Source organism: Metarhizium brunneum, chromosome 2 (genome assembly GCF_013426205.1).
Source record: "Metarhizium brunneum chromosome 2, complete sequence".
Classification (NCBI taxonomy): domain Eukaryota; kingdom Fungi; phylum Ascomycota; class Sordariomycetes; order Hypocreales; family Clavicipitaceae; genus Metarhizium; species Metarhizium brunneum.
In genome coordinates, this window is record NC_089423.1 from 7,150,230 (window position 1) to 7,174,550 (window position 24,321).

The following is a 24,321-nucleotide window of genomic DNA, read 5'->3' on the forward strand; positions in this document are numbered from 1 at the left end:
ACACCCGCCCGCCCAACCGCCATCCGTTATTGCCATGGGCAATATTCCGTGGGACTGCAGTCCGTAATACTAGCCATTGCCACGGCGTTGGTGGTGCTCTCGCAGGCCCCTGCCTGTCTGGTTGTTGCTGGCCGAGCATGAGCTTGCCTGACGTTGCATGAAGCGTCCCAAGGTGCGAGTTTGCCGGCGTGGGTTCGCCGCATCGGACTTTCGACGCTTGAAGTCGTAGCTCCCTGCTCCCTGCTGCCTGCTGCCCCTCCCCTGCTCCCCTGCTCCTGCCTCAGCTCCGGGGCCATGCGGCTTCCACCGTTCCTTCCGCCTTCTTTTTGGCCATGCCACTCGGCAGTCGGCATTCTCATGTCTTCGCACCGGTCGCTCCTGCCGCGCCTGACTGGCAAACCCGTAAACCGGGCATTGACAGGAAATATCCCTCGCCAGTTTGTTGCAACCACGAATATGTTTGTTGCCTCGCTCCGCAATCCAGGCCGTGGATGAGCCAATGCCACACACCACCTGTGTCCGCCATTTCGTGCTGTCGACAACTCCCTGCCGGCTTCTCCCCAAGTCAGCCCGCCCTCCTTTAGTCGGCGGCTGGGGGTTTAGATGTGGTAATGAAAACTGCCAGTGGCCATGGGTCATGGACTTGTGTCCATCTCCTCACTTGCACACAGTCGCGCACAGTCGCGCGCACATTCAGGACGGGGAAGACACAAGCCGTCTCCCTCTGGCTGCTCGCTTCCCGGTGTGTCGTAATTGATTCCCTTTGCTATGGCAGTCACTCTCTTATTTTGCAAAGGATGACCCAGCATTGTGGCGGCCGCACCCGCCCGTCTATTTTCGCCGAATTATTTGTTGCAGCCAACAGTGGCCTCGTGACCTGCGTACTCATCTTCCCTGGTCCGGGCGGGTGTTTACGGAGTACGGAGTACGATGAGAGACATTCGTCTGGCTCGTGCTGTGCAGTCTGGTATTATCACTCTGTTGGCACCACGCTAGGCTGCAACTGCAAACCCAGGCCCTGAATGGGCTGATACCGCTTGTTTGTTTCTTCGCGGAGCAAATTGTTCTGTAGTTACTCCGTACTCCAAACCAGATGGGAGAGCCCAGAGCACCGGCCGCGAGTCCCACGCTGTCTGCTTCCCTTGCCCTACACTGGATCTAACGGCAACGCCGTGGAACCATATGTTGTGTCACCAATAGGGATGATGTACACCTGACCAAGCAGCCGAGCTGCTTCGTACTGGTTGCGGCGCAGCAGGGATATGGAGGCTCTTCGCCTTGTGAGCCAAATGATGTCACTGTAGACACGCACTCATCGCTTCCCTTCTCTCGTACGACCATACCTTACGTTTCACTCGGTTGCTGTTTCATGATAACAGGCTTCGTGACAACTCAATATCAGAGTAGCCTCGTCGGTCCACTGCACACCGCTTAAAGAGCCTTAGCTCAGGTCGTACTGTCCGCAAACCGATGATGCTGGTGCCCTGGTCATTAATTTTTGCCAGGCGCTTTAATAGCCGCCGGCGCCTCCGCCGAAGCAAAATCCCCAAACCCGAAGCCAGCCGCCTGCGTCTTAGCGGATTGTGGGGTAAAGAGATGAGGAAACAAACACTTCTCCTTAGAAAGGCTAAGTGTCTTTTACCATGAAGCCATGAGCCAGTCAATCGCTGGGAGCACCTGCGTGGCGTTCAATGGACACGGAGTCGAGTCCACTGGCAGTCTATTCTAAGTAACTGGTACTCCGTACCCAGACGCAAAAGATGGTGGACAGAACAACTGCACCAATACTGAGATTCGGACAAGAAGGCATAATACTAATACGCAGGGCTTGTCATACCTACATGGAACCGGACCTTGTATTTGCAGAGTGACAACAAATGCACGTTTCTACCCCCCGCCCCTGGTTCACATGGGTGCGCACCCTAATATACGGGGAACCTCAGGTTCTGGATCGGTACTGCAGAGGTCTGGAAGAAGAAGACGAGCTCCGTAACAAGTAATTTATTCCATTGTACAGGCTCCATTTGGCCGAGAGAGATTTCCCCTGGCCGCGGAATACGCCTGGAGACTGCAATGTAGTAATGCATTTCATTCAGCACGAGGCCAAGCGGGGCAATCTTGTCGCTACAAAACAGAAGAGGACGCAGAGAAAGAGACAGTACGGAATGGTCGCCGTGTGTTTCAGACTGGCAACCCTACGGGCGCCATGATGCTTGATATTTTGCTTAAGCTTCGGTCTCCAATACCTTCACTCGACAGTCGCCTTTCTCTCAGCTCGGCCGGTGCCCTGTTTGCCTGCCGCCCGACTATTCAGGCCGAACTCGGATAAATTGACGGCATAAATGTCCAATGGCAATCTGCCAGGTAATCATCCTGTTGACCAGTGGTGTAGCAAGTGAATAAACATGTGTAATTGTTTCCCCTGCAGAGAGCGTATACAGGGGTGACGTCCCTGCAGTGCCACCACAGTGACCAAACAAGCACAACTGGCCCATGTCGAGGAGGACGAACTGAGGGAGACTTCGTCCAACTTCAACGCATAAATCCAACGTCATCCGACGTTGTCAGTGGGCGTGTCAATCCATGCCAGAGATACTGACTGATATGTCCTCCGGAATCAAACCGGGGTTGATCAAGACAAGACTGACTATCCAGGAGGCATGACAACGGACGAACCTCTGCAACAATCTGGGCCAGGGGTTAAAGAACTTGGAACATTTACGCCAACAATGCCACACTACTGCTTCCTGTCCCCGGTGGGGGTTACATGCGGCAAATGCTGGGCGCATCAAGTTCAATATTTCTGAGACGGTAGTTTCAGTGCCACCATACTATACAGATTTTAAGAAGACAAGAAACCGCAGTCCGACCTTCGTCTTGATACTCTGCAGGTTAGCCTGATCTTCTCCTTTTGACCTTCTTGGGCAGGGGCTCTCGAGTGCAAAGCGATCAGGCCAGCGAAAGGCATATATCTTGAATCCTGCATTTGAACGTACATTGACGTTGACCATTTCTTTATCCTAACTGGAAGAAAGCAAGCGTCACAACGATGTCTCCTTGTTCATTTTTCGATATGCCCGTACATACATAGGTGTAGCCCCACGAAAACGGGTCTGGGCTGGTGTCCCTAAATGAAGTCGCTTTTCGATGACCACTCACAAGAGCCTCATGTTTCCGCAGAAGTTGATGCCGTGAGGTTGGCGGTCATGCCGGGGAGAAGTACTTTCGATTTGAGCACGCGCTCCAATTCTCTGAATGACGCTTTTGAAAGGACATGTCCGTTCCCGGTACTCCGTACGCTGACCAAGTGCCCCCTGAAAGACCCGCAGAAGCACGTAGCTTGCGCGTAGTCACGTGACAAGGCCAGAGGGCAAGTCACAAGCCATCGAAGCCTCTTATTAGGCGACGCAGCCATCGCTTTTATTTCCAGTGCGCAAAATCATTGAGCATCTCTCGGCCCATGTCCGCAGTGCTGCATATGGTGTGGTGCTTCAAAGAGGATAGGCGAGCGTTGACTACGGAAGAAATGTAGGGCGATGGCCTTGAAGCTAACCATACGCAAGTAGATGTTTCGCGCTCACAGGCAAAGAAAACCCACACGAGATGGATTTCCATAATTTCTGCGTCTTTGGCCGGTCACGGAAAACGTCTTGGTACAACTCGAGGATGAGTTCCCAGGTGCCTTGTTCATGCCCGGCGCCGGAGTCTCTATTTTCCCACAGCCGGGGCATTTTGGGCCAGCCAGCCAATCGGGATGCGGCGGTGGCGCCCTGAAGACGCCTGAGCGGTAGGGAGCCCTCAGTTCACCTCGAACCACAAACCACGCTGTAGGTTTGAGCTGCCATTTGCGTCAACTGGTCAGTCAACTGGCCCGTCTGCGCTCATCTGCGTCCCGCTACTTTACTCGACCAAAACTTCCGCCCTCTTCCCATCCCCTCCACGCCCATGTTCCAACGTTGTGTGCAGCTGTATGTCTTTTGCTCGCACAATCTTTGGCATGGCCCCAGAATGGTCTAGCATTGCACATCTGTAATCTGTCTTCTCGTCATCTTTTTCACCCACGCGCTCCCCACCAGCGTAGCCTCGCTGCGTCGTCACTCGACCTACCGATCGCGACCACCGCCGCAGCCCGAGCCCAACAGAATTACCTGCCCATACCCATATGCCGATATACTCTTATGTCCCTACTACAGCTGTAGCATAGATTTGACGCATATATACAAGATGAAGTCGGCGAAACCGGTGGCGGCAGATACGCCATCGCATCGAAGATCACAGCCCGCTCGGCAGGCACGAACGAATCCTCAACGAAGCTCCGCCAACGCTGATCGATCCGGAGACGGTCGAGGTCCCGTCAATGGCCGTCCTTTGGGATGCCAGCCCATTGAGATATTCCCTGCGATTACCCATTTTGCCGACACAATCTCTGCGCTTCCCAAGGAGCTTGTACGACACTTCACTCTGCTCAAGGAAGTCGACGCCAAGATTTTTGCTCCCGAAGAACAGCTCTTTCAGCTGGTCGCCGCCATCTCCAACTCATCCCTGCCTGAAACCAGAGCCAACAATGACGCCGCAGGCGCGGCGCAGCCAGCATCAGCCCCCATGAGCACGCAGAATAGCTCCAGCGGGATGGCCTTGAATCCCGCTCGAGCGTCCTCGGCTCCGTCACTCGACGAGGCCAGTGCCGCGCCCACCAGCGTCTTCGACCCCTCCAATATTCCACGCCGACAGCTCTTTCGACAGACTGCATTCAAGATTCAAGAGATGCTAGTTTCGTTGGAAGAAAAGAACCATGTGCTCTCCACCGCGAATGAGGCCTTGCAACGACAGCTTGCGCGAGCCGAAGATGTGTGGCCCTATCTGGAAAACGAATTCAGTGACGAAGCGAAATGGGGCAGCACTACACACTGGGCGTATCCCGAGAACCGAACTGGCAGCAAAGTATCCCACACCGAGAGGGCTCGTCGGGATGGTGCCGCCGCAATCTCGGCCGCCGCCCAGGCACTCGCTGAAGAGGCGGCTGCTAGAAGCGACGCCCGAAAGCAAGCTGTGCAGGCCAAGAAGGGTCTGAAGAACCAGCAGCAAGACTCTGACGCGGACGACCTAGAGGCCCGCCACAAGGAGCCGGCCAAAAAGACCACGGCCAAGTCTCGAAAAACTGTCACTGCTGATCCAAACAGCACGGCATTGGGTATTCCAGCCCCGTCTACCAATGGCAACCCCCCTCAAAAGAGAAGGAAGGTAGAAAAGACGGTCAATGGAGCCAACACCGGTACTGGAGGAGCCATGAGTACTGTGTTTGGTACAAATGCTCCAAAACCCAAGACAGGCAGCCCCCGAGGGACTCCCGCGCCAGACGGGCCCAAGAAACGAAAAGCCTTGCCGACAGGCAGTGGACAAGCGAAGAAGAAGTATGTGTCTGACCATCGTCTACCGCCTCCTGTTTTCTCTTCTCCAGGCATACGTTTCATATCGGCCGACCTTGGCGTCCGTTTTACTAACATGCATGCTAGGAACGGCTTGTCACCCTCAGTCACGTCCTCTCCCGTCATGGGAATTTTCCCCGATCCAAAAGTACCTGCTCGAGCATCGCCGCCTCCCACCACCAGCGCGCCCCGTCCGGCATCATCCCGTGCCCGACAGAACTCAATACAGTCCAATGCGGAAAACGGAAAAGCTCGGCCTGCCCCCTCGGCTGCCAACAAACCCAGTGGCAACGGCCAAGGCACGCCCGAAATGGCTTCAGTCGCGGCATTCCCTCGAGCTGTGCAAGAAGCAAAACCAGCCAAGGAAGAAAGTGCGCCCGTCAAGACGGAACCCGCCAAGAAAGAAAGCGAGCGACCCGAGACGTCCAGCAACTCTACGCCTGCCACTGCGACGAAGGATGCAAAGCCAGACGAACCCGATAGGAAAAGCGAATCCGCCACTCCGCAAACGACTCCCGCCACGGCAACTACAAAGACTGGCAGGGCAAGCAAACCGTCAACGCCAGCGCTGGCCACCTTTCAAGAAGCAGCTCGTTCACGCCCGTCGCGAAGCACAGAAACGGGCTCCAAAAAGAGCCACAAGAAGAGCGGACCCGTGGCACAAGTAGTCCTCATACAACAGGCGGCTGCGGCTGCGGACACGGATGCCAGCAGCAGCATGCAGGGAGACGACGAAGACGGCGACATTGACGGCGACGAACCGACGTACTGTTACTGCAATAGCGTCAGCTATGGCGAGATGGTGGCCTGCGATGCAGACGACTGCAAGCGCGAGTGGTTCCACCTGGCTTGTGTAGGGCTCAAGGTTGCGCCGGGCTCAAGAAGTAAGTGCTGGCTCTTATTTTATCCCGTCGCAATCTCTACTCGTGCAGTCATTTATTTCTTTTTTCTAACGTGCGGCTCGGCAGCGAAATGGTACTGCGAGGACTGCAAGGAACGCTTGAAAATGGGGGCCAAAAAGTCGGGCGGACGCTAGCACATCTGAGAGAGTCTTGTCGGCTGGTTGGACGCGGTGCCGTTGTAGCGAGTCTTTGTATACCATTTGATTTGATTTGTAGCTTTCCCGGGCGTCTGGTGTACATTCTGGGGGAATTGCGTGGGCACGGAACGGCGGCGTTGGCATCATGTTGAAGGGACTGGACTGGATAGGGGTGTCTAGGTCGCTACGTACATGGTAGAAATTTCATCGTGTGGCGGACCTGAAAGATACATTGCAGGGCGAGACTTTGCACGACGCGCGCCATGCCGGGTAGTTATTGGGGGTTGAATGCCCAAGGCTAAAGGGTGGTTTTGCCCTCGTCGTGTACATGCGGTGTGCTATCAATGTTTGCATACATGCCCGTGCGTGGTTGCAAGCCCCAGGACGGTGCTGGTACGCCTGCCAGAGCTCTCGAGTCAGCTGCATGAGATGTGGTGTAGATGGAACTAAATTTAGGTGAATAATCTATATTGCAGAAGCTGGAAAAAAAAATGATAATAATACGCCATGTGCCTCCCTCCGCGAAGAAAAAAAAAATCCCTATGGAAAAGCACGGGGTATAAATACACTCCTCTACACTCATTGCTATTCTACCAGGCGGCGGCTCTTGGCCTTGACGAGGGTGCTCGTCTCGTCCCTCTCCTTTTGCTTCTGGCGCCACTGCCACTCCAGCATGACCCAGATGAAGTGCTGGAGGTCGAAGTCGGGCCACAGGCAGTCGATGAAGACGATTTGCGTGTCCTGGTGGCACTGCCAGAGCATGAAGTCGCTGAGGCGCTCGACGCCGCTGGTCCGCACGAAGAGTTCCAGCGGCGGGTCGGACGCCGTGTACATGTGGTCGTTGAGGGTGTCGGTGGTGATGGATTCCGGGTTGGGGAGGTGGCTGTTCGAGGAGGAGCGGGTGCGGAGGCTGGGCGAGGGTGAGTCTGGCGGCAGGGTGGTGGACGACGAGTCGCCGGCGTCTTCGTCGTTGTCCATGCTCGTCTCTTCGGGCACGTCGTCGTCGTCGTCGGCGTCGAGGATGGTGGGGAGGGGTTCCTTGCCGTCGAGCTGGCTGGACAGGATCTTTTGGCGGATGCGCGAGGGCGAGAAGGGGGTGTTTTTGGGCGGCGGCGGGTTGAGGAAGTCCTGGACAGTGTTGCGGATGGCCGTGGTGATTTCGGCCCGCGACGTGTATGGGAAGCAGATGTTGAGGACGGTCCTACGCACGGGGGGTTAGCTTCATCGTTTGGTAAACGGCGGCAGCGTCTACGGATGACATACTTGTTGTTGTGCTTGGTCCTAGCAACGGCTTTGTCAACAACCTTGAGGACGTCTTCCCGGATCATCTCACGCTGACCGAGGACGCGCACGCAGGCGCCGTAGCGGTCTAGGATGTCGCCGTAGGTGGTGAGCTGCTCCAGCTTGACCTTGGCCAGCTGCATGAGCCCTTCGACTTCGTGCTTGGGCCGGTTGTAGTTCTCGACGCTGAACGCATAGACGGTGATGACCTTGACGCCGCACTTGTAGCAAATTTCCATAATCTAGAATGCGCAAACCACCAACCAAGACGCCGGTTAGCGGTAGCTCGCTCCGCGGAGAGAGAGAGGGAGAGATGGGGAAGCTAAACATACCCTGGCAAGAGCCTCGAATCCGCGATGATGCCCCTCGACCGTTTCCATCCTGTGACTCTTGGCATACCGCCTGTTCCCATCCATTTCAAAGGCCACATGTTGCGGCACAGGACCCTGGCGCAAGGCCCCTATCAGAAGTTCGCGGAGGCGATTCAGTGCCCATTCTCCAGGGGGCGACTCGAGAATCAGGCGGCGCAGGAGGGAAACGGCGTCCGACATGTCTAGAGGCCGAGGCAGACGGGGACGGAAGCTCGAACGGATATACGCTAGGGATAAAGTATGGGCGGAGGCAAAAGAAAAAGGAATTGAGAGTCGTATAGGGACGGGAAGGCGATGAAGAGGCGACAAGAAGAATTCTAGATGAGGAGGAGTAAGAAAAAGACATAAAGACCTAGAAACAGCAGCGCAACATGATCGCTCGGGGAAAGAAAGATGACAGAACTTGAGATGTATGGTCGTTGAGTGGTGAGAGGACGAATCCTGTGGCGGAGTTTGGGGCGATCCAAGGCTCAGATTGTGAAGATGTGGCAGCGTGTGGCTGAGAGGGTTCATGAATGTGCCTGACAGGCCAGGAACAGACAAAGTGGGGACTCCAGATGAGTTGGGTGGAGTAGGATTCGTGGCTTTGGGGCAAAATCGTCAAGTTATTATTGGAAGCATGAAGCTGACAGGGGAGGGGGATCAATGGTGACTTGTTCACAGGGATGGAAGTGCTCAGCATGGCAGCACTGGCAGCAGAGTCCTCTGAACATGGAAACATTGTGGTCAATACGTATTGGCCAGGACTATCCATTGACATTGGCTGGGTGCACATCTGGTGCGCCAAGCGCTGAGCTTCAGTGGGTGTTCAGCGGGCGTGACCCTGCAGCGAGGTAAGCCAGTACCTAAAATTCGTCGTCGTCCCCACATGTGCAACCAACCAGACCAAGACTTGGTGCGCTGCATCATGGTTCCAACTTCCATTACCAAACGTCTCCGTGACGTGTGCGCAAGCCAAGAGCCGTTACGCAAGACGACGCTTTCTGCGGCATCGAAATTCGTAGCGACTGCGGTCCGTGGTGGCCTGGATTGCCCTGCCCAACGCTGACCCGGATGGCGTCGGTACGAGTGTAGCCTTTGCTTCAAACACCAGACTGTATTCAAATGTGTTCCTCTCTCCGAGAAACCAGCCGAGCAGTTCGTTGTATCAACTACCCGAGACTAGACGCTAGCAGGCTAGTCGAAGCCACCATCTGCCATCTTGAGTTGCGCGTAACCATGTGGTTTACCTGGGACGACTCGACGACGTCACTGTACATGCTGCTGTCCCTGCCTTGGCAAAATCCAGCTCTGCTTCTGGCAGGGGGAAGGCTGCCGTCTCATTGGAAGACAATGTACAATGGCCCATAACCATGCGGCGCTTGCCCCTGTCTTTGATCAAAGGGCTGGCTGTATCGTGCTCCGTAATGCAATTGTACAGCCCGATGGCTGTGGAAACTGTAGACGTCAGACCTCATCCGTGTGGGGGAGCGGGTTTGAATACCATGTTGCAGACCATCAACATTTAGAGCTCTTGACGATATAGTCATGAACAACAGGTGATGGATGCTCAAGCAATAAACAGACAAGTACTCCGTAGTACTAGTAGCAACACGGAAAAAACGCCCCCAACGCTTTGAAGCCCCTTGCAAGGAATGGCCCGATAAGAACAAACTCTGTTGAGCCTCCATCAATCACGACTCTTCACCAGCCACGATGCCCCGCCATCAAGAACCTGCCCCACGTTCGTCCGTCTGTCCTCCAACGAGGAAAGCAATGATGGAATTCTTCTAGTAATACACCGACTCGACATGGATCCAGCCCAAACTGAATAGAACCTAGCTTTGTAATAAGTGAGCGGGAGCTTACCAAGTGGGTGGCGTCGGACACATGCTCCCGAGCACCAGCACACCATAACCAGCCTTCTCGTGCCGACGGACAGCCTTTTCTTTCCACCACGAGCCCTCGAGCTACCTTCTCGCTCCCCGTCTTGAAGCCAGCTACTTACTCCTTTTTTTTTTAATCATCCTGAGCAAGCCCTATGCTCTGCTTCCCTTTGCTGTTGGCTCTTCTGTTGCTCCATTCTCCAACCAATTGAGGTGCCGTGATCCGACCAGTTGCTCCCAGACCCTGGTCCACCATGGTTGTCTTCGACGGCCACGAGTATCTTACCGAGGAGGAGAGACGCCTCAAGCAGGATCGCGAGCGAACCAAATACTGGAAGAAATGGGGCCCCTATGTTGCCGAGCGGCAATGGGCTACAGGTGCGCAGCTGTTGTCTGCCAGAGTGTCGTGGTGCAGTGATGTACTGACCAGCTTCCAGTGCGGGAGGACTACAGCGCAGATGGAGATGCCTGGAGCCGTAAGCCCTTCTCATGGCCCAATTGCTCAATTAGTCTCGCCTAGGCCAGAATCCTAACCGTTGATCTAGATTTCACTCATGAGCACGCTCGATCCCGGGCCTTCAGATGGGGTGAAGATGGCATTGCCGGTGTCTCCGATACGCACGGTCTCCAGAACATCGCATTCAGCTTTTGGAACGAAGAGGAGTGCGTTGCTGCTTGGCAGTGGACCGAAATCAGTGCCCAGGCTAACCTTTTGTGCAGCGATTTTCTCAAAGAGCGACTGTTCGGCCTATCCAACCCCCAGGGAAACCATGGCGAGAGCGTCAAGGAAGCCCATTTTCACGTAGACAATACTCCTGTGAGTGTTCCCTTTCTCTCTCTGCCTCTCTCTCTTTTATAGTTATATATATATTGGAATTGGCTTCAAAACCGTGGCAATACAGATGCTAACACCCATTCAGACAGTAAGACATCTATGATATCTTCCAGTTTCAACATAACCCAAACTAACCCATCAGCACTCGTACATGAAATTCCTTTACAAGTATCCGCAGAAAAAGTTTCCATACCAAGACTTGATACAGGAAAACGGTCGGAGAGGCAAGGAAGACAAGGAGTATCAAATTATCGACACTGGTGTCTTTGACGAAAACAGATATTGGGACATCTTCATCGAGACCGCTAAAGAATCCGACGATCCTGACGAGTTGCTATTTCGGGTCACCGCTTGGAACCGGGGCCCTGACCCAGCACCTCTCCACATTATCCCCCAAGTGTGGTTTCGCAATACGTGGAGCTGGGGTCACGAATCTGAAGACAAAAGACCGTCCATTGCTGCAGAATCCGAGCTGTCCGCCAAATCAAAACACTATAGCCTTGGAGACCGATATGTGTACTACTCGCCCTCACCGGGAGTAGGATCCAGTGGTGAGGATGTGGTGCCTCTGTGGATGTTTACGGAAAATGACACAAACTATGAGCTCTTGTACGAGCAAAAGAACAAGCAGCCCTATGTGAAGGACGCGTTCCATAGATACGTTGTCGGTGGGGAAAAGGCAGCCATCAACCCAAGTAAAACTGGCACCAAGTCAGCTGCTTGGTTCAACTTCAACGAGGATGGTGGCGTGAACCCCGGTGAATGCGCAGGTATGGCAAAACAATCGTTGCCCTGTAATTTGTAGGCTGACCAGAACCCTCGCAGTTGTCCGCTTCCGTTTCAGCAAGAAGAACATGACATATCTTGACGAAGAAGAATTTGATGACGTTATTGAGAAACGACGTGAAGAGGCGGATGAGTTTTATTACCGAATCAGTCCCCTCCCCATATCTGACGACCTACGAAACATTCAACGACAAGCATTTTCTGGAATGATGTGGACAAAGCAGCATTACCACTTCATCTGGGACCAATGGGCCAAGGGCGACCCATCGTCGCCGCCGCCGCCTCCGGAACGAATGGGTATTCGGAACTCCCAATGGAGACATATGCATTGTGATGACATCTTGTCAATGCCCGACTCTTGGGAGTACCCCTTCTTCGCCGCCTGGGACAGCGCATTCCACTGTATACCCTTGGCCATGATTGATCCTGATTTTGCCAAAAAGCAGCTGGATTTATTCACCAGGGAATGGTATTGCCATCCAAATGGGCAGCTCCCAGCGTAAGATGACCTACGACATGGTTTATGCAGTGCCATCACTAACAAATTCATCTTTGCAGATATGAGTGGAATTTTGGTGATGTGAACCCCCCCGTCCACGCCTGGGCGACGTTTAGAACATTCAAAATTGAGAGAAAGATGTACGGACGTCAAGATCTTGACTTTTTGGAAAGGGTTTTTCAGAAACTGCTGCTCAACTTTACCTGGTGGGTGAACCGCAAAGATACCGATGGCAAAAACGTCTTTGAAGGTGGCTTCCTCGGCCTTGACAATATTGGCCTGTTCAATCGATCAGAACCTTTGCCCACGGGTGGCGTGTTGGAGCAGGCCGACAGCACGGGATGGATGGCATTTTATTGCTTGTCTATGCTCAACATTGCGCTGGAACTAGCCAAGCACCGACGCATTTACGAAGACATTGCCTCCAAGTTCTTTGAGCACTTCATCTTAATTAGCGATGCCATGACCTTCAGGACTGGGCACAAGGACGAAAAGTCTCTCTGGAACGAGGAAGATGGCTTCTATTACGACGCCATCTCCTGGGGCGGTCCATATATCCAGCAGCTGCCAGTCCGATCTCTTGTCGGTCTCATCCCGCTGTACGCAACGGCCACCTTGGAACCAGAGCTTTTGAATAAGCTTCCGTCGTTCCGCAAGCGGGTGGAATGGTTCGTACAACACCGGGAGGACATGGCCGAGAGAAACATGGCCAGTATACGAAAGAGGGGCAAGGGAGACAGGCTGCTCCTCTCCATTGTAAGCAAAGACAGGCTGGAGAAGATTCTCAAGCGCATGCTCGACGAGAAAGAATTCTTCAGCGACCACGGGATTCGGTCTCTGTCCAAATTCCACAAGGAAAGCCCCTTCTCCATGGAGGTAAACGGACAACAATTCAAGGTTGGGTACGTCCCCGGCGACTCAGACACGGGTCTATTCGGCGGCAACAGCAACTGGCGGGGGCCAATCTGGCTCTGTGTAAACTTCCTGCTGGTCGAGTCCCTCCAGCGGTTCTACCTCTTTTACGGGCCAGAGTTCCAGGTGGAATGCCCAACCGGGAGCGGCGACTACATGCACCTGGGCAAAGTGGCCGAGGAGATCCAGCACCGCCTCCAGCACCTCTTTGCGCGCACCGACGACGGAAGACGCAGCATCAACGCCGGCGACGACCGCCTCGACTTTGACGAGCACTGGAAGGACTATCTCTGGTTCTACGAATTCTTTGACGGCGACTGCGGCCGCGGGCTAGGCGCCACCCACCAGTGCGGCTGGACCGGTCTCATTGCCAGAATGATCCACGACACCGGGTAAGACGAGTCACGTCCTCCCCCCCCTTTCTTCCGTGTTGAGCACGAGCGAGCTAACAAGACGCAGCACAAACTGCCGCCTCCCCCAAACCCCGCGCACGCCGTCTGCCGCCATGGCCCATTACTTTGACGACATGCTCCAGCGCGGCCTTGACCTCGGCACGCCCCGGTCCCCCAGCATGCGCCGGATCCGCCGCTCCTCGACGGCCCGGTCCATCGGGGCCCGGAGCGACTTTGAGGCTTCTGCCAACGGGGTCGACGACGACGCGCACTCGGTGACCAACTCGGTCATTCACGATGATTCCGAGAGGGCCAGGGAGAGGGAGGAGGCGGATTCGCACCTGCATCGGTATATTTCAGATCAGTTGGAGAGATACAAGGACGAGAGCGTCAACGGGGGCCACGCAGACGAGTACGAGACCAAGGCTTAGATGTAACGAGGTACGATGCAAGAAAAGATGAAATCATTATTGTGGCCGAGAACTTTGTCGACGACGCCGACGAGACTTGTGGTAAACCGTTTTGTGACATGTTTTCATTTGACCGTCCTACGTAACGGCCACGCGAGACGTCAATTCATGGATACAAGTGCCCTACTGGAACAAAAGTACAGAGTGCGTAGATAGATTCCTCTGCTCAACTTGTCGCCGTGGCCAACGTAGAGTCTAGGCTACAACAGGAGTAGCAGCACAAACATGGGTCAGCATCACAAGGCCGTAGACAGAATCGTGTATGCAAATGCTTCTATTCACCCCGCCTCTTCAGCGTCCTCTCCAGCCCGCCAACTACGGCACGCTCTTCCTTTCTTTCCCCTTCATACATCAAGTGTACACGAGATTGCTGTCCGTTCCCCCCAAGAGCCAAGGAGTATGCCGACGCAGAACAAACGTGGACTACCAAAAAAACAGAGAGACAAGTTTGTAATATGCTAGCCAGTGTATTAAATTTACAGAGTATCAGTGAGGAGCTTGTTCATCTTGGCGATGCGCGAAGAAACGCTCAGGTCGATAGTGCGGTCGCCGACCTCGACGACGAGTCCGCCGATAATGTCCGAGTTGACTTCGTTGGTGACCTTGAGCTTCTTGCCCTGCCCGACGTACTGGGACTTGGAGACGGCGGTCTCGAGGCGGGACAGCGTCTTGTTGTCGAGGGGCTGTGCGTCACATTCGCGGCGTCAGCCAACACGGCCGGCACAGACGGGGTGGGGGAAAGGACGGAAAACGTACCTGGGCGCTGGTGACCTTGAGCTCGACCTCGCCGCGGGCGGCGCTCATGATGGCGCCAAACTTCTCGCAGACGCCCTTCAGGAGACCCAGGCGGTTGTTCTCGGCGAGCGTGCTGAGGAAGTTCTTGACCGTCTCGCCGCCGGCGCCGGCCTGCTTGGCCAGCTCGGCGACAATGGCCGTCTTGTCCTCGGCGGTGAGGGTGGGAGCGGCCAGGATCTGCGTCAGCTTGGGGTCCTTCTCGACAATGGCGTTGAGGTTGCTGAGGGCCTTGGCCGTGGGATCGAGGGTAGAGGTTTTGGCGGCGGCAGTGTACTAATTGACGCAAGGTGGGTTAGTTGGACTGTTAGACTTGGTGGTTGTGGTCGCCGGGCGCAGGGGACTCAATTGGTGACGACGCGAGTCCGACAGAAACCAATTGGCCATGCTCCGTCAAGCTTGGTGGCATGTCGCATACCAGGGCAGAGGCGTAGGTGCCATCGAGGCCAAACACAGCAATCGGGGGCTGGCTATCGGCAGCGGCAGCAGCAGCAAAAGACCGCACGGGAGCTGCGCGCAGGGTCACGGCTCGCTGGGGGGCAGCGGCACGGGCGGCACGGAAGACTTGTCGAGACAACATGGCGAGGTTCCGGACGGAAGATGATATGTTGAGAGGGAGGGGGGGAGGGTGATTCGACGGTGTTGATGTCGGCGTTCGTGGAGCTGCCGGTTTTCGTGATGAGGTTGCTCGGTGTCGGCAATTTTGGATGTTGGTGCCTTACGGGTGAGGCATCCACCACAGGCTATGGACCCACCTTTCTCGAACTGAGCCGGCTGTGCCCGTCTTGTGCTGATGAAGCATCATTCAAAACTACCATGCACGTGAACTTATTCTTGATGTTTATGGCTTACTCGTATTCATGTTTACGTTACGTTATTAATTCGTGCTCTCAATGTCTATGCTTCCGTGCAATATCTCGTGCTCATTGTAGCAGGAGGCGCATAGGAGCTCATGCTAGGGGGCCCAAAGCCTGTATCCTTTTCCGACCTTGGCCCCCTCCAAAATAAAAAAGAAGCAATGAAACAATAAAGCGATACAGCATTCCCAAACGCCAGATGAACCATAATTCGTACAAAGAGAGCTCATGCACCACTTCATTCAATGTCTAGTCGCTCTTGAGCATGCTGTCCACGAGATCACCCAGAGGGCCCCAGTAGTCTCTACCGCTTGCCAGGCTGTGCTCATCAATGAAGAGCACATACTGCTTGAAGCTAGTGTTCAAGTGCGGCTCCAGGCCCAGCTCCCGAATTACGGGGTAGTGGTGGCAGTAGATGTGGGCGTATACTCGGTACATGCGCTTGAAAATTTGGCGGACAAGAGCCGGGAATGACTTGGGGAAGGGAACGCCTGTGTCTCGTAGTCAGCAGTTGGCCAGCTTGATACATGTGAAGCTGCACAACTCACCAATTTTGCTTGGAAGAACAGATTCGTTGTCAATGTTGGATTGTACCCATGTCATGAGTTGCTCGATGTATGCTGGGGCAGGCATCTTGGTCGGTCTCTTGTAGTTTTCGTTGTCTTGCCAGAGGTATTCAAATCTGAAATGTCAGCACCTTTCCTGGTCCTAATGTAACATTCGGGGGACCGTACTCGTCTGTTGCCTTCATCTCGGGGCAGGAATGGGGCGAGCAAAACTCGGTGATGGCTCCGTAGAGCAAGTTGATCTGATTGTAGAAATCCACCACTGCCACAGTCAGCACGGAAACAATACTCCAGTCTTGCCGGGGTCGAGATAACCCACTGTTTACCGCCAGCCACTCATTCTCGTCCTCGCCTTCGGGCAGCTTGACAACTTTTCGCAAACTACCACCCCCCAATGTGACTTCAGCATACTGTCGAAGCTGGTAGCTGGTGGCGCCGCCCTTGCCCACGCGAGGACGGAACTGATTCTTAGTCCGCTGGTTACTATTCGTTGCCTTGGCGTCAGCAATCACAGGCTCGGCTGCGGGCATCGTGGGGGAGTCGGAATCATCCTCGTGGACCGAGATGATGGTGTTGTCCAGCGACAGCATGGTGGCGATGGAACTGGGGCTCAGGTAACGGAAAACAGCGCTCGCCATTGCAGTCATGTTGCACGACGGTGCTTCTGCTTGTATGAAAGGAGGACTAACACGGTGGTCAAGAACTGAGCCATGGTGGCGGCGTTCAGCGTCGTCGACGATGGTCGGAGAATGCTGCGGGCCTGGCGCTGGCATTCCAGTCGTTAGCGGGGCAATGAAGGGCTAGCAAAGACAGACAGAGTGGCGGACTGGCCATTGTCCTCTTTTCATGGCCTCTGAAGGTTTGTTCAAATTCTCACCTGTCTGCTCCAGGAGTAAGTGTAGTCTGTTCCCTCGGGGCGCTCAACGCAGATGTGGTAACAATGGTTGAAGCGTAAAGATGGTGTTGGGATGCGCAAGGGCAGCGATGTTGACGTAGTGTTTACATCGACGCTTCCTGATTGGGCCTGGTTGCCAGGGACTGCACGCAACTGCCAACGTTTGGGGCAGTGGTTGACTGACCGCCTGCCCCAGCTGCCCAAGCGCCGGCCCACCCCCAGGCCCACCACCACCTTGGTCTGTTTCAGATTTCAATGTTCCTTCTCCGTCAAGTACAGGGTAGCCTCGAAGCAGACGTCCTGAATCCAGGCCCTGAATTCAAAATAGAGATTCCATTCTGCATCAGACGCAATCGACCATGGCCCCGAATTCCGCTGTATTTCGATATGGCGCTTTGAAGCAGATTCAAAATAGTGACGGCTGCAAACCCGTTGATCTCGCCGTTGCCAACGGGAACCATGACGTTGTTGATACACTGGACCATCCGAGCACATGGCTGACACAATCTGAATAAATCAGCCAGCCCAAGTAAGCATGATGGACCGAATCTACTCAGCGGCCACGTACGTAACCGCATGGCTCGGCCCGCATGATTCTCACTCAAATCTCGGAATCCAAACTCTCAACACGGTACATTCCTACCTCGCAGTTCCAAGACAGCCAAATCGAACCCTGTAGCGGCCTCGATAAAGACGCCTACTTCAAATCCGGCGTGCCATATATCCTGGCCAGAACGGGTAGCCCTAGCCAGCATATACCAACGCCCGTGGTTCAGCAGAGCCTAGATCGTGCAGGAAGCCATTCTCCCTAGCGTGCTATTAATGTACACTGGCCCCGATGCCCTCTCATGGGCACACTTAGGCGACGTATCAGCCGCTCTCCGAAGAAATGAAGCAAAACCCGGCACAGCTAGTTTCACAGCATTTGTGCCCGAGCAAGACGCTGCCCTTATAGTCTGGAACATGGCCGAGGTATCCAAGCGGCGGCAGACGAAGTGCCATGCCAACAGCAAGGATATTACCAACGCCCATGAATTGCAGGCCTTATTTACGCCCCGAGAGATGGTGTACACCTTTCGGACCTTTGCGGCCTCGGACCCGAGGGACAAGATATTCGCGTTTTACAGAGTCTTGAACCTGTCTTCGGAAGTCAGATGGCAAGCGATTACCATTCGTCGCTGGAGACGGTGTACACGCGGGCAGCGAGGGAGATGATTCGCGAGCAAGGCAACCTACAGACTCTGTCAGCATGTGTACATCCGTCAGAGAGGATGGTGAACCTGCCAACCTGGATCCCAGACTCCAGCCTGCCCGCTATCAACCGCATCCCGAGCCAACTCTCCGCTGACGCAGGACTTGCATACACACCGCCAAAAGATGGCGGCCCGGCAAAACTCGACGCCCAAGGCACACGACGAGGCGCCGTCTCCAGAGCGTCAGGACGTCGCGGCACCGGACTATCCGAGAATATTCCAAATCTTGGCTCTCGATGCTCCCGTCACTCCGTGGCAACAGAGGACACGGCCCTCACCCCAATATACCAGAGGTTCCATGGCGGACTCTGTGCATGGACATGCCATACGGCAGCCAATTCGACCCCGAAGCCTGCGGTTCCCATGTCCCGGCGGAGTTTGCCGGCCGATCCCGCGTATCCGTGCTCCTCGTCATCCTGTCCGAAGTTGACGGCTTGATTCTGCAACACGTGAACATGCCCGTGTCCGCCGAGAACACCACAAAATTCTACAGCACTCTTCATGACCCTGTGAGTGCTGAGCTTGGTCTTGTGCTCAAGAACATGGAGGCAATTACGTCCCACGACGGCGGGAGCTGCTGCTCGCCGCCACGACAGGGCATTGTCCAAGTTCTCGCCGGTTCGAAACGTGAATGGTACTGAAGATGGGCTGAATGACTTTTACTTACCCACCGGCGTGGGGGAGGGCAAGGATTGTTGAACATTGAGTATGAATTCCAGGATGGCGAGGGGGTGTTTCGGGCTGAGTAGCGGGTTTGGATTAGCACATGGTGGGAGGCAGCTGGTTACGGTCGACGACAAGTTCTTGGTATGGCGGCGCCGTCGGTGCGGGAAGGGGACGAAATTTGGGTGTTGCTGGGTTGAATCAGCCGGCTGTGCCAAGGAGGCATGAGGGTGCTGATGGCCACACATATGAATTTGGTGGGTCGTGCTATACATCATGCCACATGGGCTGATGCATGGGGAGGCTGGGAGGTGCGGCCATGCGTCGTCTGTTGACATTGAGCCGGCGTGATGAAGTGGTATTACATTGGACTCTATAGTTGCATGCGCGTAATGATACAGTTTTGCTCTTGCTTTACCACCTGCCCCGGTGACCATGGCCTCCACGATGTCCGCCTCGACCTCTGCCGCCGCCTCTGCCGCCGCCTCGCCCTCCTCTGCCGCCAGCCCCCCCGCGGCGGCCTTGGTATTCTGACGGAGGCGGCCCTTGGTCTCGCCTCGCTTTTCTCTCCTCTGCACTGGCATTCCAGAGATGCTTCAGCCCGAGGAGGTCGCAGAATGCCGTCGTCTGCGGGTTTGTGTACTCCTCGGGCTGCTCGTCCACAATCTCCGGAGAACCAGGAGCATGGGGGGGAGCGGTGAGTTCAAAGTTTTCAGGGACGTCAAGCCTGCCCTTGGCGACCACGGTTTCTTCGACCCAGGCACGCTCGGCCTCGATGAGAGGCAGATAGTGCTCTTCGCCTAGATCGGGAGGTGGCCGGGCCGTCTTGTCACCAATGCTGAGGGTGCTGTGGAAGACACGCGTGATGGCGAGCCATTCGGGGTCATACTGCAGCTGGTAACGAGGACCCGACGATTTGGGGGGATACGCTGCGAGATCGGCCGCGTTGAAAGGTGCAATGTCGCATAGTTGGAGGAAATGCCGTCCTGGGAGGCACTTGTCCAAAGCTACGAAACGGACCTCTCTGTTTTTGATGCCTGGAGGGACCGGCTGGCCAGGCGTGCGATTGTCCCTGGGCGGCGGCTTTGCGAATGACGCAGGTAGCTGGGCGCGCAGTTCGGCAGAAATTTGGTTTGTGGCCTTGGACTCGGACGCCTCTGCGCCCGTGGCCGGTTTTTCGGTGCTCTTGTTTTCGTCATCCTCCATGTCCAAGTCAATCTCATCGGGATTTGCTCCTCCCTCGGGCACTGTGGCCTCGTCTCCGTTCACATTTGTGGACGGTGCCACTGGAGCGGCGTCGGTGTACTTTTTGACAGCCGGGAATTTTATATGCATGTGCGCTGAGAACCAGTACGGAGGCCGCAGCCGGTCCATGACGTATTCGGCGGCAATGCTTCCCAGCTGGCCATTCTGCGACTCTCTTCGGAAGTCGGGCTTCTTGCGAAACAGCCAGGCTGCGTCCCCGTGGTTTTCAATGTAGCGCGGCCAGTCGTGGCTAATACCAATGTCGACCTGGGTCTGCAGCAAAAGCAGTTTTCGGACATCGAGCTCCCTCACATGGTAGAATGACTTGACATCATCGCCACTAAAGGGGAGTCGCTCATGGTGGGTTTTCCTGTAGTCGAAGCCCTTCCAAATGCCGGACATGGCTGCAATGCGAAGCGGGCCAAAGCGAAGAACGTTGGCGGCGCCCATGTAATAAATGTTGGGGGCTACCCATCCTCCGTAGAAGAGTTCCCAGAGGTGGGAACTTGCTTCGTGGTTGCCGCCGACGAAGATGGTGAGATAGGGCGCAGTACGTGTGCCGGCGTAGTAGTCGGGAAAATCGCCGAGATGGCGGTATTTGACGGGGCAGGACATGATGGTGAGGTCTGCGGCATTGCGTACGGACTACAAGTATTGAGCGGCAAGTCTATTGAGAGGGAAAAAACCGCATGGCACCTACTTGGAAATCGCCGCCAATGATGAGCAGGTCTACGCCATGCCAACCGCGAACTTTGCACGATTCAGCAACGGCCGCGTAGATGGCGTTGAGTGTGCCATGTCCCTGGGCTGGTTAGCGAGAGAGCGTATAGGCTGTGTGGACATTGGCAGAAGATACATACGCATCCTTCGACGGCTACCCGGACGCCGTTGACTTCCATGGTGCTAGAAGACTTTTTTTTTGGCCCGCGAGCTGGGCACAGGCTGTTTGTTGGAGTTGAGGGCGGATTGTCAAAGTTGAGATGTCGTTGTGGCTCCAGAATTCTTGTGGTCTTGACTGGAGGCTCAGCGCCCGATTTGGTAGGAGCCTCCTGTGCTCTTGCCCTGCAAATCCCGCGCCAATCAACCAGATGCCTGCCAGACATGCCTCAACGTCATTTTCTGTCCCAACATGAACTCACAAATGTAGCATTTTGCATCATGGCTTTGGCATTATGGTGTAATGACTGACTGGGGGTTCACGGTATACACAATTTTTATTTTTTCTTTTGATGATCCGTGAGTTTGACACAAAATACCAATACATACACATCCACATCCACGCAATATCTACACATGAATACAAAGCCCAACAGACAGCAAGCACCACAGCAAAAGTCCAAGTCACCGGGTTCCCGAGCGCCCATGCACTAAATCTCCAGACTATGCACGTTACTGTTCCTGGACCAGCGCCTGAAGGTCTTGCCGTAGAAATAAAAGACCACCCCAAAGAGACACCAGACCGTGGTGAGGGCCATGTTGACCATGAAGACGGGGATAAACCTGCCACGGCGATTAGCAAACAACAGCCAAGCAAGAGAAGCAGGACTACAGGAGCAATGTACCCATTCGCCTCGGTCCACTCGGTGATGAACTTGCCCATGCCATAGCCCCAGAGGTTCTTGTTCACGGTGATGGCGACAAACAGCGACCCCGCGGCAGGTTTATAGCTGTCAACGCCATAGGTGCTGCTGATGCTAGGCAGGCCGGCCATCTGGATCCCCGAGCAGGTGTACCCCAGGACGACAATAACAGGCCACGGCCACTTATACTGGTACCCAACGCCGGTGATGATCTGGCCCAGCGCCATGACGAGCACGTACGGGATCAGCGCGGGCAGCCGCATCTCGGGCTCGCGGATGCCGCTGTTGCGCGCCGTCGCCCGCGCCGAAACCCAGTCGCTAAAGGGGCCGGCCGTCGCGAGGCCAATCAGCCCGCCGACCACCATGGCAAAGTTGGTAAGCCCTAGCCGAGTTAGTCTTGGGAGGGTTACTGTCTGTCGGTTGGAGTCTCACGTACCGACCGACTGCGAGCTCAGATTGTAGGGGGGCGCCGCAAAGACCTGCGACTGCGTGAGGTTCAGGATGAGCACGCAGCTGAGGCTCCAGCTGACGACGAAGGAGACGAACAGCACGATGGGGAAGGTGAAGAGCTTCAGGGGCATGTAGACGCTCAGGAGGAGGGACCGGAGCGACCACGAATCCAGCTGCATGAGCAGCCATTGCTGTCGGCTGGGGCTGCCCTTGCCGAGCCAGGGGTCCTGCGCGGTGAGGCCGTCTGGCTGGCCGTCTGGCTGGCCGGACAGCTCTTGGTGTTTGGGCTCGGAGGCCTTGGACGGCGCACCGGGGCCGGTTTCGGGCGGGCCGGCGGCGTTTTCTGCGCGGGAGAACATGGTTTCTGGGAAGCCGAAGACGATGACGACGAGGGAGAAGGCGGTGATGGCGGCGTTGAGCCACCAGAAGGAGGGCCAGCCTTTATGATCGGCCATGGCGCCTGCGACGACGGGCGCAACCTACTATTTGTTAGTGTTATTTATGTACATTCATTTGTCCAGAGTTGGGGTTCACCATCAAGGCTCCCGTATATGTGACCCAGTACAACGTGTTCCACTTCCCGCGGTCGTGGAGGAAGAAGACGTCGGCAATGATGGTGGGCTGGATGGTCTCGCCTGGGCCGGCGCCAAAGCCGCTGAGACTGGTGGTTTTTAGCTTCTCTCTTGCTTCCGCGGGGAAAATGGGAGTTGCGGCTCACATGGCTGCGCCCATGAACTCGTTGTAGCTGGACGCCTTGGCCCGCCAGATATGAGAAGCAAGGCACACGACCTGGGACAAGATCAGGACCGGGCGCCTCCCAAAGGACGTGGATATCGGGATCCTGATGGCTCGAGGTTAGGCTTTGGCATGAAGAGAGAGTGGCATGTGTTGACGGCGGGCTGACCAGAAAAAGTTGCTAAAGCCCAGGACAAGAATCGTAATGCTGGTGAACTGGATAACATCGGCCAGAGACCGGTTATAGTCCTCCATCAAGTAGCCAAACATGGGAGCCAGGGATAGAGGCGCGAAGCCCTGGGCAAAGGTCATGGTGGACACGGCAAATAAAGTCGAGGCCTTCCAGAGCCAGGACCAGTTGAGCGGGTCGTTGGGGCTCTCGCTGGGCTGTGGAACGAGGACGCGGTGACTGCTGTCGTTGCTCTTGACAAAGTGGTGCTTTCCAATGTCGGCCATGATCTCGGTGCCCGGGATGATGTCAATGCGGAGGTCGTCGCGCGGCGTGCCCGGCAACTCCTACCGACGTTTGATGTTTAGCGACGTGTGCCCCGGGATCGTCCCGGGTGGCGAGTTGGACGAACCTCTAGCTGCATAGTAGTTGCCATGATGACGACGGACGACGAGGCAGTGAGCAGGGCAGTAGTTGCTTGTGGGTGATGGAGAGAGGCAAAGACTCAAGGAGCCAGGTTGACATGTGTGTTCAAAGGAGCCAACGCACGCACGCCTCCCTGCCCCCGTCCTTTATAATAGCAGCTTTATGATGGGACGACAGCCAGCGGTTGGCGATAGACGAAGCGTCAAGTGTCCATCAAGATCAAAGTGGGATGCCGAGACGTTGCACGCGGGCCTTCACTCGCATGGCCAAGGAGACGAGGCGTCGTATTGGAAGCGTCGCATTGGAAGCGTCGCATTTTCGGCACAGACAGCACCATCCGGGACATCTCAGACCTGTCTCGGAATCCTGCCAGCCGTTTCCGACTCTGGGTCAGAAGGCTTTGTTGGCTCGCCGTCCCTGGAAAGGGCTCAAGTCGTGATTGGGCGGCGATAGGCAGCGAAAGACGCCATGTCATGGCAAAGACGGGTTGAGTCGATGGCACGGCAGCCATGATGGGGTACGTACCAGAGTCCAGAGTCCAGACGCTTTACCCCAGGTTTTCCCGGGGCCCCGTGCGATCCAGGGATCAATTGATCTCGCGTCTCCAACGTCGACGCCTCACGCCTCAACCCCTCCAAGTTCCAACCTCGTTTCGACCCCCCACTTGAAGAATCCCACCCGACGCCCGACACGCCCGTCGCAGATTGCTGCTCCAATGCCGGCGGCGGAATCTGTTCCGAGCCTATCAAGCCGGGGGGCAGCATTTGAAATCCATCTCCTGCATCTTCACCTTGCTCCACCGCGACATGTCTTG

General features: G+C 55.5%; 9 protein-coding genes across 9 annotated transcripts; 4 read left to right on the forward strand and 5 right to left on the reverse strand.

The window, feature by feature from the left end:
* Positions 1-4,224: 4,224 nt before the first annotated feature.
* ING3 (Inhibitor of growth protein 3) lies at positions 4,225-6,462 on the forward strand (the record flags this gene model as incomplete). The annotated part of the gene is made up of 3 exons (XM_066130508.1): positions 4,225-5,411; positions 5,514-6,310; positions 6,395-6,462. The coding sequence occupies 3 exons, from the start codon at positions 4,225-4,227 to the stop codon at positions 6,460-6,462; spliced, it is 2,052 nt and encodes a 683-aa protein (XP_065986606.1).
* Positions 6,463-7,050: 588 nt separating this feature from the next.
* RER2 (Dehydrodolichyl diphosphate synthase complex subunit) lies at positions 7,051-8,297 on the reverse strand (the record flags this gene model as incomplete). The annotated part of the gene is made up of 3 exons (XM_066130509.1): positions 7,051-7,666; positions 7,729-7,988; positions 8,079-8,297. The coding sequence occupies 3 exons, from the start codon at positions 8,295-8,297 to the stop codon at positions 7,051-7,053; spliced, it is 1,095 nt and encodes a 364-aa protein (XP_065986389.1).
* A 1,939-nt stretch (positions 8,298-10,236) lies between these two features.
* On the forward strand, positions 10,237-13,837 carry G6M90_00g051420 (uncharacterized protein; the record flags this gene model as incomplete). Its single annotated transcript, XM_066130510.1, has 8 exons — positions 10,237-10,360; positions 10,420-10,458; positions 10,528-10,645; positions 10,703-10,799; positions 10,960-11,587; positions 11,643-12,102; positions 12,162-13,406; positions 13,474-13,837. 8 exons carry the CDS (start codon positions 10,237-10,239, stop codon positions 13,835-13,837), a joined length of 3,075 nt encoding a protein of 1,024 aa, XP_065986158.1.
* Positions 13,838-14,352: 515 nt separating this feature from the next.
* Positions 14,353-15,248, reverse strand: atp-5 (ATP synthase subunit 5; the record flags this gene model as incomplete). The annotated part of the gene is made up of 3 exons (XM_014684343.1): positions 14,353-14,559; positions 14,633-14,944; positions 15,087-15,248. The coding sequence occupies 3 exons, from the start codon at positions 15,246-15,248 to the stop codon at positions 14,353-14,355; spliced, it is 681 nt and encodes a 226-aa protein (XP_014539829.1).
* Positions 15,249-15,774: 526 nt separating this feature from the next.
* Positions 15,775-16,729, reverse strand: G6M90_00g051440 (uncharacterized protein; the record flags this gene model as incomplete). The annotated part of the gene is made up of 4 exons (XM_066130511.1): positions 15,775-16,016; positions 16,074-16,207; positions 16,260-16,353; positions 16,411-16,729. The coding sequence occupies 4 exons, from the start codon at positions 16,727-16,729 to the stop codon at positions 15,775-15,777; spliced, it is 789 nt and encodes a 262-aa protein (XP_065986336.1).
* Positions 16,730-17,576: 847 nt separating this feature from the next.
* G6M90_00g051450 (uncharacterized protein) lies at positions 17,577-18,201 on the forward strand (the record flags this gene model as incomplete). Its single annotated transcript, XM_066130512.1, has 2 exons — positions 17,577-17,775; positions 17,849-18,201. The coding sequence occupies 2 exons, from the start codon at positions 17,577-17,579 to the stop codon at positions 18,199-18,201; spliced, it is 552 nt and encodes a 183-aa protein (XP_065986429.1).
* Positions 18,202-18,559: 358 nt separating this feature from the next.
* Positions 18,560-18,880, forward strand: G6M90_00g051460 (uncharacterized protein; the record flags this gene model as incomplete). Its single annotated transcript, XM_014684345.1, has 1 exon — positions 18,560-18,880. The coding sequence occupies one exon, from the start codon at positions 18,560-18,562 to the stop codon at positions 18,878-18,880; it is 321 nt and encodes a 106-aa protein (XP_014539831.1).
* Positions 18,881-19,316: 436 nt separating this feature from the next.
* Positions 19,317-21,046, reverse strand: dbr1 (Lariat debranching enzyme; the record flags this gene model as incomplete). Its single annotated transcript, XM_014684346.1, has 3 exons — positions 19,317-20,792; positions 20,848-20,949; positions 21,008-21,046. 3 exons carry the CDS (start codon positions 21,044-21,046, stop codon positions 19,317-19,319), a joined length of 1,617 nt encoding a protein of 538 aa, XP_014539832.1.
* A 468-nt stretch (positions 21,047-21,514) lies between these two features.
* G6M90_00g051480 (uncharacterized protein) lies at positions 21,515-23,517 on the reverse strand (the record flags this gene model as incomplete). Its single annotated transcript, XM_014684347.1, has 7 exons — positions 21,515-21,647; positions 21,710-22,109; positions 22,164-22,656; positions 22,712-22,838; positions 22,896-23,018; positions 23,082-23,428; positions 23,494-23,517. The coding sequence occupies 7 exons, from the start codon at positions 23,515-23,517 to the stop codon at positions 21,515-21,517; spliced, it is 1,647 nt and encodes a 548-aa protein (XP_014539833.1).
* Positions 23,518-24,321: the final 804 nt, after the last annotated feature.